The sequence below is a fragment of the Trichomycterus rosablanca genome, chromosome 2 (assembly GCF_030014385.1).
Source record: "Trichomycterus rosablanca isolate fTriRos1 chromosome 2, fTriRos1.hap1, whole genome shotgun sequence".
Lineage (NCBI taxonomy): Eukaryota > Metazoa > Chordata > Actinopteri > Siluriformes > Trichomycteridae > Trichomycterus > Trichomycterus rosablanca.
In genome coordinates this window covers 48,756,866-48,771,978 of record NC_085989.1, presented here as the reverse complement: position 1 = coordinate 48,771,978, position 15,113 = coordinate 48,756,866, and the positions used below count along the sequence as shown (strand labels likewise).

Genomic DNA, 15,113 nt, shown 5'->3' with positions numbered 1-15,113 from the left:
AAACCGTTATACGGTTAAGACTAGTCAAGTCCAGATCATTTAATTGCAGACACAATGAAGACCAAAAATTTAAATAATCAAGACCAGAACTTTTAATATCTGAGACAAAAACAACCAAGAGCTTTAATGATCAAGATTAAAGTATTGATTAAAAAGTCTTTGTTCTATTATATAACAGTTAAGACTAGATCATTTTATAGCAGAGACAAGAAAGACCAAAAATGTAAATTATTATAACCTGAACAGAAGGTTTATTTTATTGGTTGATACCAAGGCAAGACCAGAACTTTTAGTGATTTAATACCAAAACATCAAGAGCGCTTATATGTAAACATGACCAACTTTCAATGGTTTGAGACCAAAATAAGATCAGAACTTTAATATAGGAGACAAAAACAACCAAGAGCTTAAAAGTTTGGATCTCATCTTCATCATTAAATCTCTTTTTTTGTGTCTTGGTCTAAACTGCTATGTGGTCTGGACTAGTGAAGATTAGATCATTTCATTATAGGTAATATTATATGTAAAGAATCATGACCAGAACTTTGAATGATTTGATACCAAAACATTAAGAACATAATGAAGGTCAAGAGCACTTATATGTAAACACGACCAAAACGTTTAATGATCAAGACAAGATCAGAACATTTAATATCGGAGACAGAAACGACCAAGACCTTAATGATTACTCTTTTTTTAATCTTGATTAGCAGTCAAGACCAAGTCAAGACTAGATTTGATAGCAGATACAAGAAAGACTTTTGATTATTGAAAATTTAAATAATCAAGACAAGATCAGAACATTTTAATCGCAGTGACAAAAACAACCAAGACAAAGTCGTTATGGTTAAGACTAGTTAAGACCAAAAATGTAAAGAATCATGATGAGAACATTTAATGGTTTAAGACCAAAATATGACCAGAACTTTTAATAATCGAGGCCAGATCAAAACATTTAATATCAAAGACAAAAAAATGACCAGGACCTTAAATAGTTTAAGACTCATCTCGTCCATTTAGAGTTCTGGTGTTTTTTTGGTCTGGATTATTCGATAGCAGAGACAAGAAAGACCAAAAATGTAAATGATCAAAACCTGACCAGAAGGTTTATTGCCTAATACCAAGACTGGAAGGTTTGATGAACTTTTAATGATTGATACCAAAACATTAAGATTATAATGAAGATCAGTAGCGCTTATATGTAAATATGACCAGAACCTTTAATGGTTTGAGACCAAAACATGACCAGAACATTTAATTACAAGATAAAAACAACATAATATCAGACAAAACGACAAAGACCTAAAAGTTCAGGTGTCATCTTGACCAATAACTACTTTTTTTTCCCCCCATCTTGATTGAAAAAGTCTTGGTCTAAACTGTTATATGGTTAGAACTAGTTAAGACTTGATCATTTGATTGCAGGGTAAAAGACACAAGTTTTTAATAGTTGAGAAAATAAACAAAACATTGAGAACATAATGAAGATCAGTAGCGCTTGATGAGCCTGGACATTAGGATCCGGGGCCTCAACCAGACGACTAAAAAGAGCCTTAAATTTACCCATTATTATCCAAAACTGTCTTTTCTGGCTAGCTTGGGATCCCAAAGATTCCCAAAAACCACGCCAACACAGCCTCCACAGCTCATACGTGTGGTATTTGGTCACCCTGGTTCTTGAGCTTCCAGACTTTTTGCCAAGGAACCCTTCAAACTGCTATTACCAGCCATACTGTTCTTCAGTGTGTAGCGTAGCTAAATTGTTAAGCTAATTTAACACAGTGTAGTGCAGCCGGACATGGAGTATTTGGTGCAGTTTGGTATTAGAACCCAATTTAATTCCAGCAGTTTTTATTGGTCTACGGATTCGGTCACCATGCATTCGGACATAGGCTGCCATGCAAGAAAGAAGCGCCAAGCATTCAAGGTTCAGGTGCCAATTTTGACACGGGGCTTCTTCCTCGTCTGGCAGCCTGTAAACACATGGATACGTAAAGCTGGCTTGACTGTGGACAGTCAGATTTCACTTTTATTCCAACAGTTTCTAATGTTATGACCTGCTTATGATGCTTCTTTGATAACCAACCTGAGAAATTCCCTCTGTGCATAAGGCAGCAGTCTGTGTTTTCCTTCCTGACCTTGGAAGAGAGACCACTGTTCCATGTACAATTTAATAGGTCCGGTTTACTAGGTACATGGAACAGTTGTCTCTTTGCCAAGGTTGGGAAGGAAAACACAGACTGTCACTATATGCAGAGAGGAAATTTCTCAGTGCTATAAACAGGTCATAAATGAGAAGCTGCTGGAATAAAGGTGAAAGGTGACCGTCCACAGTCAAGCCAGCTTTACGTAGTCGTGTGTTCACAGGCTGCCAGACGAGGATGAAGCCCCGTATTAAAATGTAAACCAGTAGAATATTAAGTCATTAAAAATTTGGGAAGCTCACCTGGCTCTGTCTGTCCCCCTCTCTGTGTTTCAGATGAACATGATGGGTGGTGCCGGCTCCGCCCCCTTCACCCCGCCCTACTCTCAGTGCGGATCGTCTCTCGGTCCTGCTCTCCAGAATAAAGCGCCTCAGAACCTCAACCAGTTCGGCATGGAGAAGAAAACCCAGCCCGGTCCCAGCGTCCCTGGCATGGTAAGCTGATGCATCATGGGAAATGCAGTTCTGCTCACACGTTTTGCGGAATAGTGCAGAACATCACAAAAACGTCCAGTGAGCGGCAATTCTCCATGTGAAAATGCCTCAGTAATGACTGGGTCAGAGCAGGTTGTGCTAGAAAAAGCCTTGAAACTAAAACTACCAATTATTGACATCAGAGGTGAGTGCAAAAGCATCTCCGGTTCCCCTCCGGTCAGCCGAGAACATGTTGTTTACACCAGATTTGGTGAACCTTCCTAGACTTTCCTAGACCTTCCTAGGCTTTACTACACTTTCTAAAACTTTCCTAGACCTTCATAGACATTCCTAGATGTTGCTATACCTTTTTAATTTTTTTTAGACCTTCCTAGACATTTTTATACCTTTCTAGACTTTCCTAGACCTTTCTAGACTTCCTAGACGTTTTTATACCTTTCTAGACTTTCCTAGATCTTTCTAGACTTCCTAGACATTTTTATACCTTTCTAGACTTTCCTAGACCTTTCTAGACTTCCTAGACGTTTTTATACCTTTCTAGACTTTCCTAGATCTTTCTAGACTTCCTAGACATTTTTATACCTTTCTAGACTTTCCTAGACCTTTCTAGACTTCCTAGACATTTTTATACCTTTCTAGACTTTCCTAGATCTTTCTAGAACTTACTAGACGTTCATAGACCTTCCTAGGTGTTTTTAGACTTTACTAGATGTTCCTAGACCATCATAGACATTCATAGACATTGCTATATTTTCTTAGACCTTTCTAGACCTTCTTAGATGTTCATAGATGCCGCTATACCTTTCTAGACTTTGCTAGACCTTCTTAGACCTTCCTAGATGTTCTTACACTTTCTTAGCCTTTCGTAGAAATTTTTAGACCTTTCTAGATCATCCTAGACGTTCCTATACATTCATAGACGTTTTTATACCTTTCTAGTTGTTCATAGACCTTTTTAGACTTTCCTAGACCTTTCTAGACTTTACCAGACGTTCCTAGACCTTTACAGACATTCCTAGACATTGCTACATTTTTCTAGATGTTCCTGTACCTTCCTAGACATTCCTATACATTCCTAGACATTCCTATACCTTTCTAGTTGTTTCTAGACTTTTCTAGACTATCCGAGAACTTCTTAGACATTCCTAAACCCTCCTAGATGTTCCTAGATCCTCCTAGATGTTCCTAGATCCTCCTAGACGTTCCTAGACCTTCCCAGATGTTCCTAGACTTTACTAGATGTTCCTCGATCTTCATAGACATTCCTAGACGTTGCTATATTTTCCTAGATGTTCCTGTACCTTCCTAGACATTCCTAGACATTGCTATACCTTTCTAGTTGTTTCTAGACTTTTCTAGACTATCCGAGACCTTCTTAGACATTCCTAAACCCTCCTAGATGTTCCTAGATCCTCCTAGACATTCCTAGATGTTCCTCGATCTTCATAGACATTCCTAGACGTTGCTATATTTTCCTACACCTTCCTAGATGTTAGTTGACCTTCCTAGACATTACTAGACTTTAAGTCCCCCCCCCCCATGTCTAGTTCATGACTTTACTAGACCTTCCTAGACTTTCCTAGGTGTTCTTACACTTTCTTAGCTCTTCGTAGAAATTTCTAGAGGTTCCAGGACCTTTCTAGACCATCCTAGATGTTCCTATACATTCCTAGATGTTTTTATACCTTTCTAGTTGTTTGTAGACCTTTCTAGACTTTACCAGATGTTCCTAGACCTTTATAGACATTCCTAGACGTTGCTATAGTTTCCTAGACCTTCTTAGGTGTTCTTAGACATTCCTGTACCTTCCTAGACGTTCCTATACCTTTCTAGTTGTTTCTAGACCTTCGTAGACCTTCCTAGACCTTCTTAGACCTTCTTTACTAGATGTTCCTAGACCCTCCTAGACATTCCTAGACTTTCTTAGACCTTCCTAGATGTTCCTAGACGTTCCTAGATGTTCCTGTGCCCACTGTAGCCTCAAATTCCTGTTCTAGGCTGAAGGGACCTGAACCAGATGTAGCAGAACCTTTCTTATCAATGCAGAACTGCCGCTTACTGGATGTTTTTTGTTTAATGACTGGCTGATTTAATAATTCCATGAATGAGCGGCGTCTTTATCCCAGAGACCCCATGACGTGGTGTTTTTTTTCTCCGTCCTCAGGCTGGAGCGCCCCCTGTGGCCGACCCGGAGAAGAGGAAGTTGATCCAGCAGCAGCTGGTTCTGCTGCTACACGCCCACAAGTGTCAGCGCCGCGAGCAGAGCAACGGCGAGGTTCTACACTGCAACCTGCCTCACTGCAGGACCATGAAGAACGTTCTCAACCACATGACTCACTGCCAGGCCGGAAAAACCTGCCAGGGTACGTCGCAATACCCCCCGTGTCTCTCTGTCCTAAACCTCTCTCTGTCTTTGCTTTATTTGGTCAGACTAATTAAAACAGGAAACAACGACCATATAAGGAAAACGCTGTGGGACGAAAAGGGCACACCGTATGATCGAAAGTATGTGGACAACTGAACATATTACTTCAAAATATCACCACCGAAGGTGCACAAAGAGCATTCTGGGTTGCCAGAACCATCAGAAACAGTTCTAGATAATCAAATCTCCCTCCACCAAACTTCACAGCTAGCACAGTTAGTTTTCTCCTGGCCCTAGTGCAAAGTGGCAAAGCTAGACTTATTACCCTCTAACCCTAGTTTCTACTGCTCCAGCTTTACATCAGTATATATGTACCCCCCCCCCAATATTCAGAACTGTTGTGATGTCAGGATCTGTCAATTGTTACCCCCTCCTCAATCCTGGAAGATTTGCCCCCACCCTCAATGTCCAGTTCATGGCTACATCCTTACATCATGGCTACTTGGGCCCACTCCTCCTCAAGGTTTCATGGCTGAGCCAATGTTGTTCCTAGATGTTCCTAGACCTTCTTGAACGTTCCTAGATGTTCCTAGACCTTCTTAAACATTCCTAGATCATCCTAGACCTTCTTGAATGTTCCTAGATGTCCCTAGACCTTCCTAGATGTTCCTAGACCTTTTTACATGTTCTTAGACCTTTTTAGATGTTCCTAGACGTTCTTAGACCTTCCTATATCTTTCTAGTTGTTCCTAGACATTCCTCTATGTTCCTAGATGTTCTTAGATGTTCCTAGACCTTCCTTGGTGTTCCTAAATCTTCCCAGATGTTCTTAGAGGTTCCTAGACCTTCATAGACATTCCTAGATCTTCCTAGACTTTTTTAGATGTTTCTAGACCCTGATGCAGACCCTGACAACCCTACACTGGCCGACGAGGGTCACCAGGCAGAGACGGGGTCACACAGAGAGCAGCATAGCGTACAGCACACAAGTCTAGACTACAGTCAGTACAGGTCACACTTGGGCCAGCGGTCAGTCAACGCTTCAGCTATTAGCTCTTCATCTATTCCCTTCCTGTCAGCTGAGAACATGTTGTTTATTCTAGATTTCGTGAAGATTCCTAGCCCTTCCTAGACCTTCCTAGATGTTCCTAGACCCTAATGCAGACACTGATGACCCTATGCTGGCCAACAAGGGTCACCAGGCAGAGACGGGGTCACACAGAGAGCAGCATAGCATACAGTCTAGACTACAGTCAGTACAGGTCACACTTGAGGGCAGTGGTCAGTCAGTGTTTCAGCTATTAGCGCTTCAACTGTTCCCTTATTTGGAATTTGGTGAACATTCCTAGACCTTTTTAGATGTTCCTAGACCCTGATGCAGACCCTGATGACCTTACGCTGGCTGACAAGGGTCACCAGGCAGAGACGGGGTCACACAGAGAGCAGCATAGCGTACAGCACACAAGTCTAGACTACAGTCAGTACAGATTATATCTGAGGGTAATAAGGCAGAGGGTTCAAGCCTCTCACTACTGCCAAGCTGCAGCAGTAGGGCCCCTGAGTGAGGCCCTTAGTTCAGAGTCGCTCGGATAGTTTCTGCTTGTACATGTAGCCGGCGACCACTACTTTTTACCATGCGATGTTGTTGAGCCGATGTTGTTTCCTAGACTTTCCTAGACCTTCTTAAACATTCCTAGATGTTCCTAGACCTTCCTTGATGTTCCTAGACCTTAGATGTTCTTAGATGTTTCTAGACCTTCCATGGTGTTTCTAGACCTTCTTAGATGTTCCTGCACATTCCTAGACTTTCCTATACCTTCTTAAAACATTCCTAGACCTTCCTAGACGTTCTTAGATGTTCCTAGACCTTCCTGGACCATCCTAGATGTTCCCAGACCTTCTTAGGTGTTCCTAGACCTTCCTATGTGTTCTTAGATGTTCCTAGACATTCCTTGACATTCCTAGACATTCTTAGATGTTCCTAGACATTCCTTGACATTCCTAGACATTCTTAGATGTTTCTAGACCTTCCTAGACATTCTTAGATCTTTCTAGGCGTTCCTAGATGTTCCTAGACCTTTCTAGACATTCTTAGATCTTTCTAGACGTTCCTAGATGTTCCTAGACCTTCCCAGACATTCGTAGATGTTCCTAGACCTTCCTAGACATTCTTAGATGTTTCTAGACGTTCCTAGATGTTCCTAGACCTTCCTAGGCGTTCCTAGATGTTCCTAGACCTTCCTAGACATTCTTAGATCTTTCTAGACATTCCTAGATGTTCCTAGACCTTCCTAGACATTCTTAGATCTTTCTAGACATTCCTAGATGTTCCTAGACCTTTCTAGACATTCTTAGATCTTTCTAGACATTCGTAGATGTTCCTAGACCTTCCCAGACATTCTTAGATCTTTCTAGACGTTCCTAGATATTCCTAGACCTTCCTAGGCGTTCCTAGATGTTTCTAGACCTTCCTAGGCGTTACTAGATGTTCCTAGACCTTCCTAGATGTTCCTAGACCTTTTGAAATGTTCCTAGAAGTCCCTAGACGTTCCTAGACCCTGATTGCAGGCCCTGATGACCTTACGCTGGCCGATGAGGGTCACCAGGCAGCGACAGGGTCACACAGAGAGCAGCATAGCTACGGCACACAAGTCTAGACGACAGTCAGTACATGTCACACTCGGGGCAGAGGACAGTCAGCGCCCTCCCGCCCTCACAGACGCGGCCGCACGATTTCACGAACGAGATCCGAACCCGAGAGCTCGAGGTCGCAGCAGTACTCACGCACTAATTCCTCCTCCTCTCCGCAGTGGCTCACTGTGCCTCGTCGAGGCAGATCATCTCCCACTGGAAGAACTGCACCCGGCACGACTGCCCCGTCTGCCTGCCGCTCAAGAACGCCGGAGACAAGCGCAACCAGCAGTGTGAGTAACCAATCAGCAGTCGGCTCACGCCACGCCCGCTTCCACGTGCGTCTCACGCGTACGGCTAATTCTACCTCTCTCTCTTTTTTCCCTTGTTTAGCTCTGTTGGTCGGGGCTGGCATGTCCATGGGCGGGTCCGTGGGCAGCTCTGCGCCCTGCACCCCTCCCTCGGCGGCCAGTCTGAACTCGACCGGTCAGATCGACCCCAGCTCCATCGAGAGGGCGTACGCCGCGCTGGGCCTCAGCTACACCGGCCAGTCGGGCCTGACCACACCAGGTGAGTCCCGCTGCACCCCGGGGCGTCCCACAAAGTATGTGGACACCCCTCCTGCCTAACAGTTGCATAAAATGATATACAGTGAGGAAAATAAGTATTTGATCCCCTGCTGATTTTGTAAGTTTACCCCCTTACAAAGACTTGAACAGTCTATAATTTTTATGGAAGGTTTATTTTAACAGAGAGAGACAGAATATCAACAAAAAATCCAGAAAAAAAACATTAAATAAAAGTTATAAATTAATTTGTTTTTAATTAAGGGAAATAAGTATTTGATCCCCTACCAACCAGCAAGAATTCTGACCCCCACAGACCGGTTATGTGCCCATGAGTCACACAAATGAGTCCTGTCCCTGTATAAAAGACTACTGTCACAGAATCAGTTTCTTCCGTTTAAATCTCTCGACCACCATGGGCAAGACCAAAGAGCTATCAAAGGACGTCAGGGACAAGATTGTAGACCTGCACAAGGCTGGAATGGGCTACAAGACCATCAGCAAGAAGCTTGGTGAGAAAGAGACCACTGTTGGTGCGATAATTTGAAAATGGAAGAAATACAAGATCACAGTCAATCGCCCTCACTCTGGAGCTCCATGCAAGATCTCACCTGGTGGGGTAAGAATGATTCTGAGAAAGGTGAGGTCAGTCCAGAATTACACGGGAGGAGCTTGTCAATGATCTCAAGGGAGCTGGGAGCAGAGAAATGCTGGATATGACCCCAAGAACACCATCCCCACTGGGCATTTCTTTGCCTCCAAACACGGCGAGTGGAGTTGATGCCAAAGAGCTCAATTTTGGTCTCATCTGACCATATCACATTCTCCCAAGCTTTCTCTGAATCATTAAGGTGTTCATTGGCAAACTTCAGACGGGCCTGTACATGAGCGTTCTTGAGCAAAGGGACTTTGTGGGCACTGCAGGATCTCAATCCATTACGGCGAAGTGTGTTACTAATGGTTTTCTTGGTGACTGTGCTCCCAGCTCCCTTGAGATCATTGACAAGCTCCTCCCGTGTAATTCTGGACTGACCTCACCTTTCTCAGAATCATTCTTACCCCACCAGGTGAGATTTTGCATGGAGCTCCAGAGTGAGGGTGATTGACTGTGATCTTGTATTTCTTCCATTTTCGAATGATCGCACCAACAGTGGTCTCTTTCTCACCAAGCTTCTTGCTGATGGTCTTGTAGCCCATTCCAGCCTTGTGCAGGTCTACAATCTTGTCCCTGACGTCCTTTGATAGCTCTTTGGTCTTGCCCATGGTGGTCGAGAGATTTGAACGGAAGAAACTGATTCTGTGACAGGAGTCTTTTATACAGGGACAGGACTAATTTGTGTGCCTCATGGGCACATAACCGGTCTGTGGGGGTCAGAATTCTTGCTGGTTGGTAGGGGATCAAATACTTATTTCCCTTAATTAAATACAAATTAATTTATAACTTTTATTTAATGTTTTTGTTCTGGATTGTTTGTTGATATTCTGTCTCTCTTTGTTAAAATAAACCTTCCATAAAAATTATAGACTGTTCAAGTCTTTGTAAGGGGGTAAACTTACAAAATCAGCAGGGGATCAAATACTTACTGTATTTTCCTCACTGTAAATTACATAAGGTATGCATTGTGGCAACAGTTTGGGGAAGTCCCCCTCTTTTTTTTTTTTTTCTTTTAGCACAAAGCGAGCCAACTCAGCACTTTTGGGATGAATTGAACTCAGACCGTGAGCCAGGCCTCCTCTTCTAACATTCAACTCTATTGACTGTATGGGCTGAAAGAGAAAATGGGGCTTCCCCAAACTGTTGGCATACCTCGTGTTGTTTTATGCACCTGTTAGCAATGGATGCCTCAGAAGCAATTAAATTAAATCGTTAGGAGGGGCGTCCACATACTTTTGGCCACATAGTGTACGTTTGAAATGAACTTTAAATAAATAAACCATTGTTGGGCCCTCAAACGAGGCCCCTTACACTCAATTGCTGGCACTTCAGAGATTGACCCTTGTGTCATGTGACTATGTTTCCTGGTCGTACGGTCATTGAGTAACATTCTCCGTGTGTGTGCAGGTGCTAATCAGATGGGTGTGAACGGCAACGGTGCTGGCGGCGGAGTCGGTGGCGTCCAGGCTCAAACCCAGCAGCACAACCTACTGCCGGATTCGCTCCTACACCAAAACATGAACGTGCACAGGTCAGTACAGGTCACACCGGGCGGGGTCAGAGGGTAATAAGGCAGAGGGTTCGAGCCTCTCACCTGGTGAGCAGCAGCAGTTGGACCCCTGAGCAAGGCCCTTAGGCCCTTCTGCTTGCACATGTAGCCAGTGACCACTACTTTTCACCAGACAAGTAGCTTTGAGTTGCTGTAGTGGTCACTAGACGAGTCTCACCAATCCCACCTTCCCTCTTTCAGTCGAGCCAGATTTAGTCGTGTCCGATTCCCTGTTGTAGTTCCTCTGCCCCAGTTCTGACTATCATGCCCCCTCGCCGGGTCCCCAGCCCGTCTCGACCAGCCCTCCCGTCTGCCTCTCCCTTCATCAGGCGTGTCTAATTGTGTCTGTTGGGAGCCCGGCCAGGTCGCTAGCACTCCTGAGGCTGCTATGGAGTATGTAATATGATCAGGGGTGCACAAACTTTTGCACAAGGTTGTATTCTGTGACTGTGGGCTGCAAACGATCAGTTAATATTGTCATATTGTTCAAAAGTATATGGACGCCTAGTTGGTCGCCCTATTGTTCTTGTGTTTTACTGCAATAACAGCCTCCGCTCTACATTCTGAGTGCTTTTTATCCGTTTTTGCAGTGTGTCTGTGGGAATTTGCCCTTTCAGAAACACTGTGCAGGGCGTCTAGCCGTTCATGCCTGCATGGACAGCCGCTGAGATTCAAACCCGGGTCTCTGCAGTAGTGGGCTAGCGTAACAGATCAAAGGCAGATATGTTTGGCTGTGTCTGAGGGAGGGAGGGAGGTCAAGGGTTCCTCATTGCATTCAAACGCGGGTCTCTGCAATAGTGTGCTAGCGTAATAGATCAAAGGCTCTGTGCAGGTAACAGGTACAGTTGGCTGTGTCTGAGGGAGGGAGGGAGGTCAGGGGTTCCTCATTGCATTCAAACCCGGGTCTCTGCAGTAGTGGGCTAGCGTAATAGATCAAAGGCAGATATGTTTGGCTGTGTCTGAGGGAGGGAGGGAGGTCAGGGGTTCCTTACAGCAATAGTGGGCTAGCGTAACAGATCAAAGGCAGATATGTTTGGCTGTGTCTGAGGGAGGGAGGGAGGTCAAGGGTTCCTCATTGCATTCAAACCCGGGTCTCTGCAGTAGTGGGCTAGCGTAATAGATCAAAGGCAGATATGTTTGGCTGTGTCTGAGGGAGGGAGGGAGGTCGGTCAGGGGTTCCTTACAGCAATAGTGGGCTAGCGTAACAGATCAAAGGCAGATAAGTTTGGCTGTGTCTGAGGGAGGTCAGGGGTTCCTCATTGCAGTCAAACCCGGGTCTCTGCAACAGTGGGCTAGCATACTAGATCAAAGGCTCTGTGCAGGTAATGGGTACAGTTGGCTGTGTCTGAGGGAGGGAGGGAGGTCGAGGGTTCCTGATTGTATTGCTGGCAAATGCTGGCATCTTTTAAATGAGTGGGCACAAATTCCCACAGACAAACTTCAAAGTCTAATGAGAAGCCTCCTCAGAAGAGTGGCGGCTGTTCTAGCTGAAAAGATCACACAGAGTAGTGGTCACTCTGGTTCAACACAGTCCAACAAGCTCATGGTCAGGCGTCCCAATACTTTTGCTCCTGTAGTGTACTCTAGTAATGATCACATCAGTCCAGCTGCTCACATGAAGCCAGTCCAGTCCAAATGCGGTAACGTTCGTGCCCCTCTTTGCGTCTCTTAGTCTGATGAACGACGTCGGAGGGGCTCTGAGTTCTGTTCCTGTGGCCACGCCCACTTCGGCTGGGGTACGGAAGAACTGGCACGATGACATCACACAGGACCTGCGCAACCACCTGGTACACAAACTGTGAGTCGCGCACACACACACACACACACTCGGACATGCACACCTATGCCAAGTTCACACTACACGACTGGATCTCCTGCACTCGGGAGTCGGTGTATATTTCACACTACACGATCCATCACCAACTGGAATCGCAGGCGAGCTTCTCTGGTCTCCCTTTTTTTTTTTTTTTTTTTTAAAACACACGTGAGAAGTGACGAGAAGTTTAATGACACCACGTCCAAAAATGCACGTCAACAAAAAGCGAGAGATCAAAGTTTGTGCGCTGACGTGATGAAATCGAGGAGGAAAAATAAATGAATCTGAGTGGATTTGGCAACACGAACGGTATATGGCTTGTTCTGTAGTAAGTTGGAGGTTAATTAATAATTTATTAAATAATAGAGGACGATCAAGTCAGAAATACTGTAAAACGCGTGTGTGCCGCTGTATTCTGATATAAACTATGTTAATTACGCCCCTGTACCACCTGTTTACACTCGTCTCTTGCGTTTCCCCTCACGCCGTATCCTGCGTTCTTATTGGCTGTTCGACATGTCACTCATTCCCAGTCGCACATCTGAGATCAGATATCTGACGTGCTAGAAAACTCGATCCGGTCGCCGAGCGAAAATCAGGGCAAGAATCGTGTAGTGTGAACTAGGCATGACACACACTTACACTTACACACAATTATACATACACACACACTCACATTCACTCACACATACATACACACACACACTAACACTTACACATACACACTCACACACATTCATTTACACATACATACACACACACACACTCATACACACACTCGGACATACACACTCACACATACACACACACACATACACACTAACACTTACACACACACACACTCACACATACACCCATCCACTCACTCACACTCATACACACACTCAAACACAGACACTTTTACACACACACACACACACAGTGTGGCTAGTTAGACTCATTAAGAAGCACATGGAACAATGGTCTCTTGTCAAGGTATTAAAAAAAAAAAAAAAAAAAAAAAACAGAAAATGAGTCCAGATGGTGGGCTGTGATCCAAGAACCCTCCGAAATAAAGTCTGACTAGAGCACAGGTGATACTGCACACGTTCAAGCGTGCTTTGCAGCTGGATGAAGCTGCTGAAGCCAGTGTGACCTGGAATAACCCCGAGATCTAACCTGTGTGTGTGTGTGTGTGTGTGTGTGTGTGTGTGTGTGTGTGTGTGTGTGTGTATGTGTGTGTGTGTGTGTGTACAGTGTTCAGGCGATCTTTCCCACACCTGATCCCGCGGCGCTGAAGGACAGGCGGATGGAGAACCTGGTGGCCTACGCTCGCAAGGTGGAGGGAGACATGTACGAGTCGGCCAACAGCAGGGTGAGCACACACACACACACACACACACACACACACTGACCCGGTGTAAAAAGTATTTGCCCCCTGATTTACCCAACCAGTGAACCGAACTGAACTGGTAATCAGGTTCAGCTAGACCTCAACCAGCAACACTATATAAATATAGATCAGAGAGTTGCTGGTTCAAGCCCCACTACTGCCAGGTTGCTACTGTTGGACCCTTGAGCAAGGCCCTTAACCCTTGATTGCTTAGACAACATACTGTCACAGTACTGTAAGTCACTTTGGATAAACTTTTTGAGAGCAATAAAGATCCTGGTGGAATTAGGGGCTCTTGGAAATTTTATTTTAAACATATCCAGTTCCCTCTTGCGATCCTCTCGCCTCTTGTCTGGCCGAGGAGAGTCTCGGACTGTCGGGTCCATTGCTCGTGCAGGTGCCTCGACCAGACAGCAGAGGTGATGAGCCTCCCTCTCTCAGACCTGACCTTCAAAATCGTCTGTCGGGCGCCTGGTCAGGTCGATAGCACCACTAAGTTCTGATCGTTTCTGTTCTGGTCCTTGACCAGGCGGAGTACTACCACCTGCTGGCCGAGAAGATCTACAAGATCCAGAAGGAGCTGGAGGAGAAGAGGAGAACCCGACTGCAGAAACAGAGTGAGTACACACACCAGGAAACCTAACCAATCAGAAAGTATGTGGACGTTCGACCATGAGCTTGTTCGGCTTCAGTATAGAGGTGCTCTTCTGCTTTTTAAATTTTTTTATTTATTTTTTCCCTTTTTCTCCCCCTTTAGCGCATCCAATTGTTCAGTTTGCATCGTGTTTCCTCTCTGTCTATGCCGAACCCTGCCCTGACCGAGGAGATCGAAGCTAACCCATATCCCCTCCGAAACATTGATAAGTTTGGCGCCACCTAGCGTTGTGTGCTGAGAGACACACCCTAAGTGCACTCTTCCTCATCTCTGTGCAGGCGCCTCTAATCAGCCGGCAGGGGTCGTAATCGCATTCTGACGGAGAGAGACCCACATCCGGTTCTTTGTCCCGCCCCCCAACTGAGCAACCGGCCAATCGTTGCTCATACAGCCACTCGGCCTCAAACCGGTGAAGCGGAGCTGGATTTGATACCACGTACTCAGAATCCAGCTCTGGTTGCAGCGTGTCTTTTTACCGCTGCGCCACCTGAGCGGCGCTCTTCTGCTTTTTGGAGAGACTTTGTGCAAGATTTTGGACTGTCTGTAGGAATTTGTGCCCACGTTTTTCTAGCAATCGACGTCTCGGTTTATTTCAAAGCTATTCCTTGATAAAAATAGCCTAAATTATAAAGACAAGATAAAATAAGCAGACAGAAATAGAGGTTGAGGTCAGGGCTGTGTGCAGAACTCTAAGGTTCCTCCAGAACTGCCCTTGTGGAACCCTGTCTTGATCCCATAAACTCCATAAACTAAAGGGGCGTCCACATACTTTCAGACACACGGTGTACGGACACGAGGCAGAGGAGCAGCGATCTCCTCCAGGATGACAGGACGGGGGTTTGCTGAGCATTAAAAGTTGGTGAGGA

General features: G+C 45.0%; 1 protein-coding gene across 2 annotated transcripts in view; it reads left to right on the top strand.

Moving 5' to 3' along the window:
• Positions 1–15,113, top strand: part of ep300b (E1A binding protein p300 b) — a 65,543-nt gene that overhangs the window by 11,165 nt on the left and 39,265 nt on the right. Inside the window, exons 3-10 of one of the 2 annotated variants that reach the window (XM_063016974.1) lie at positions 2,480–2,638; positions 4,803–5,001; positions 7,814–7,927; positions 8,028–8,204; positions 10,263–10,386; positions 12,077–12,202; positions 13,457–13,574; positions 14,122–14,209. In XM_063016974.1, coding sequence (XP_062873044.1) covers positions 2,480–2,638; positions 4,803–5,001; positions 7,814–7,927; positions 8,028–8,204; positions 10,263–10,386; positions 12,077–12,202; positions 13,457–13,574; positions 14,122–14,209 — 1,105 coding nt within the window. Of the gene's footprint in view, positions 1–2,479; positions 2,639–4,802; positions 5,002–7,813; positions 7,928–8,027; positions 8,205–10,262; positions 10,387–12,076; positions 12,203–12,714; positions 13,294–13,456; positions 13,575–14,121; positions 14,210–15,113 lie in introns of those variants that run through there. The other variant, XM_063016982.1, reaches the window with a different exon arrangement.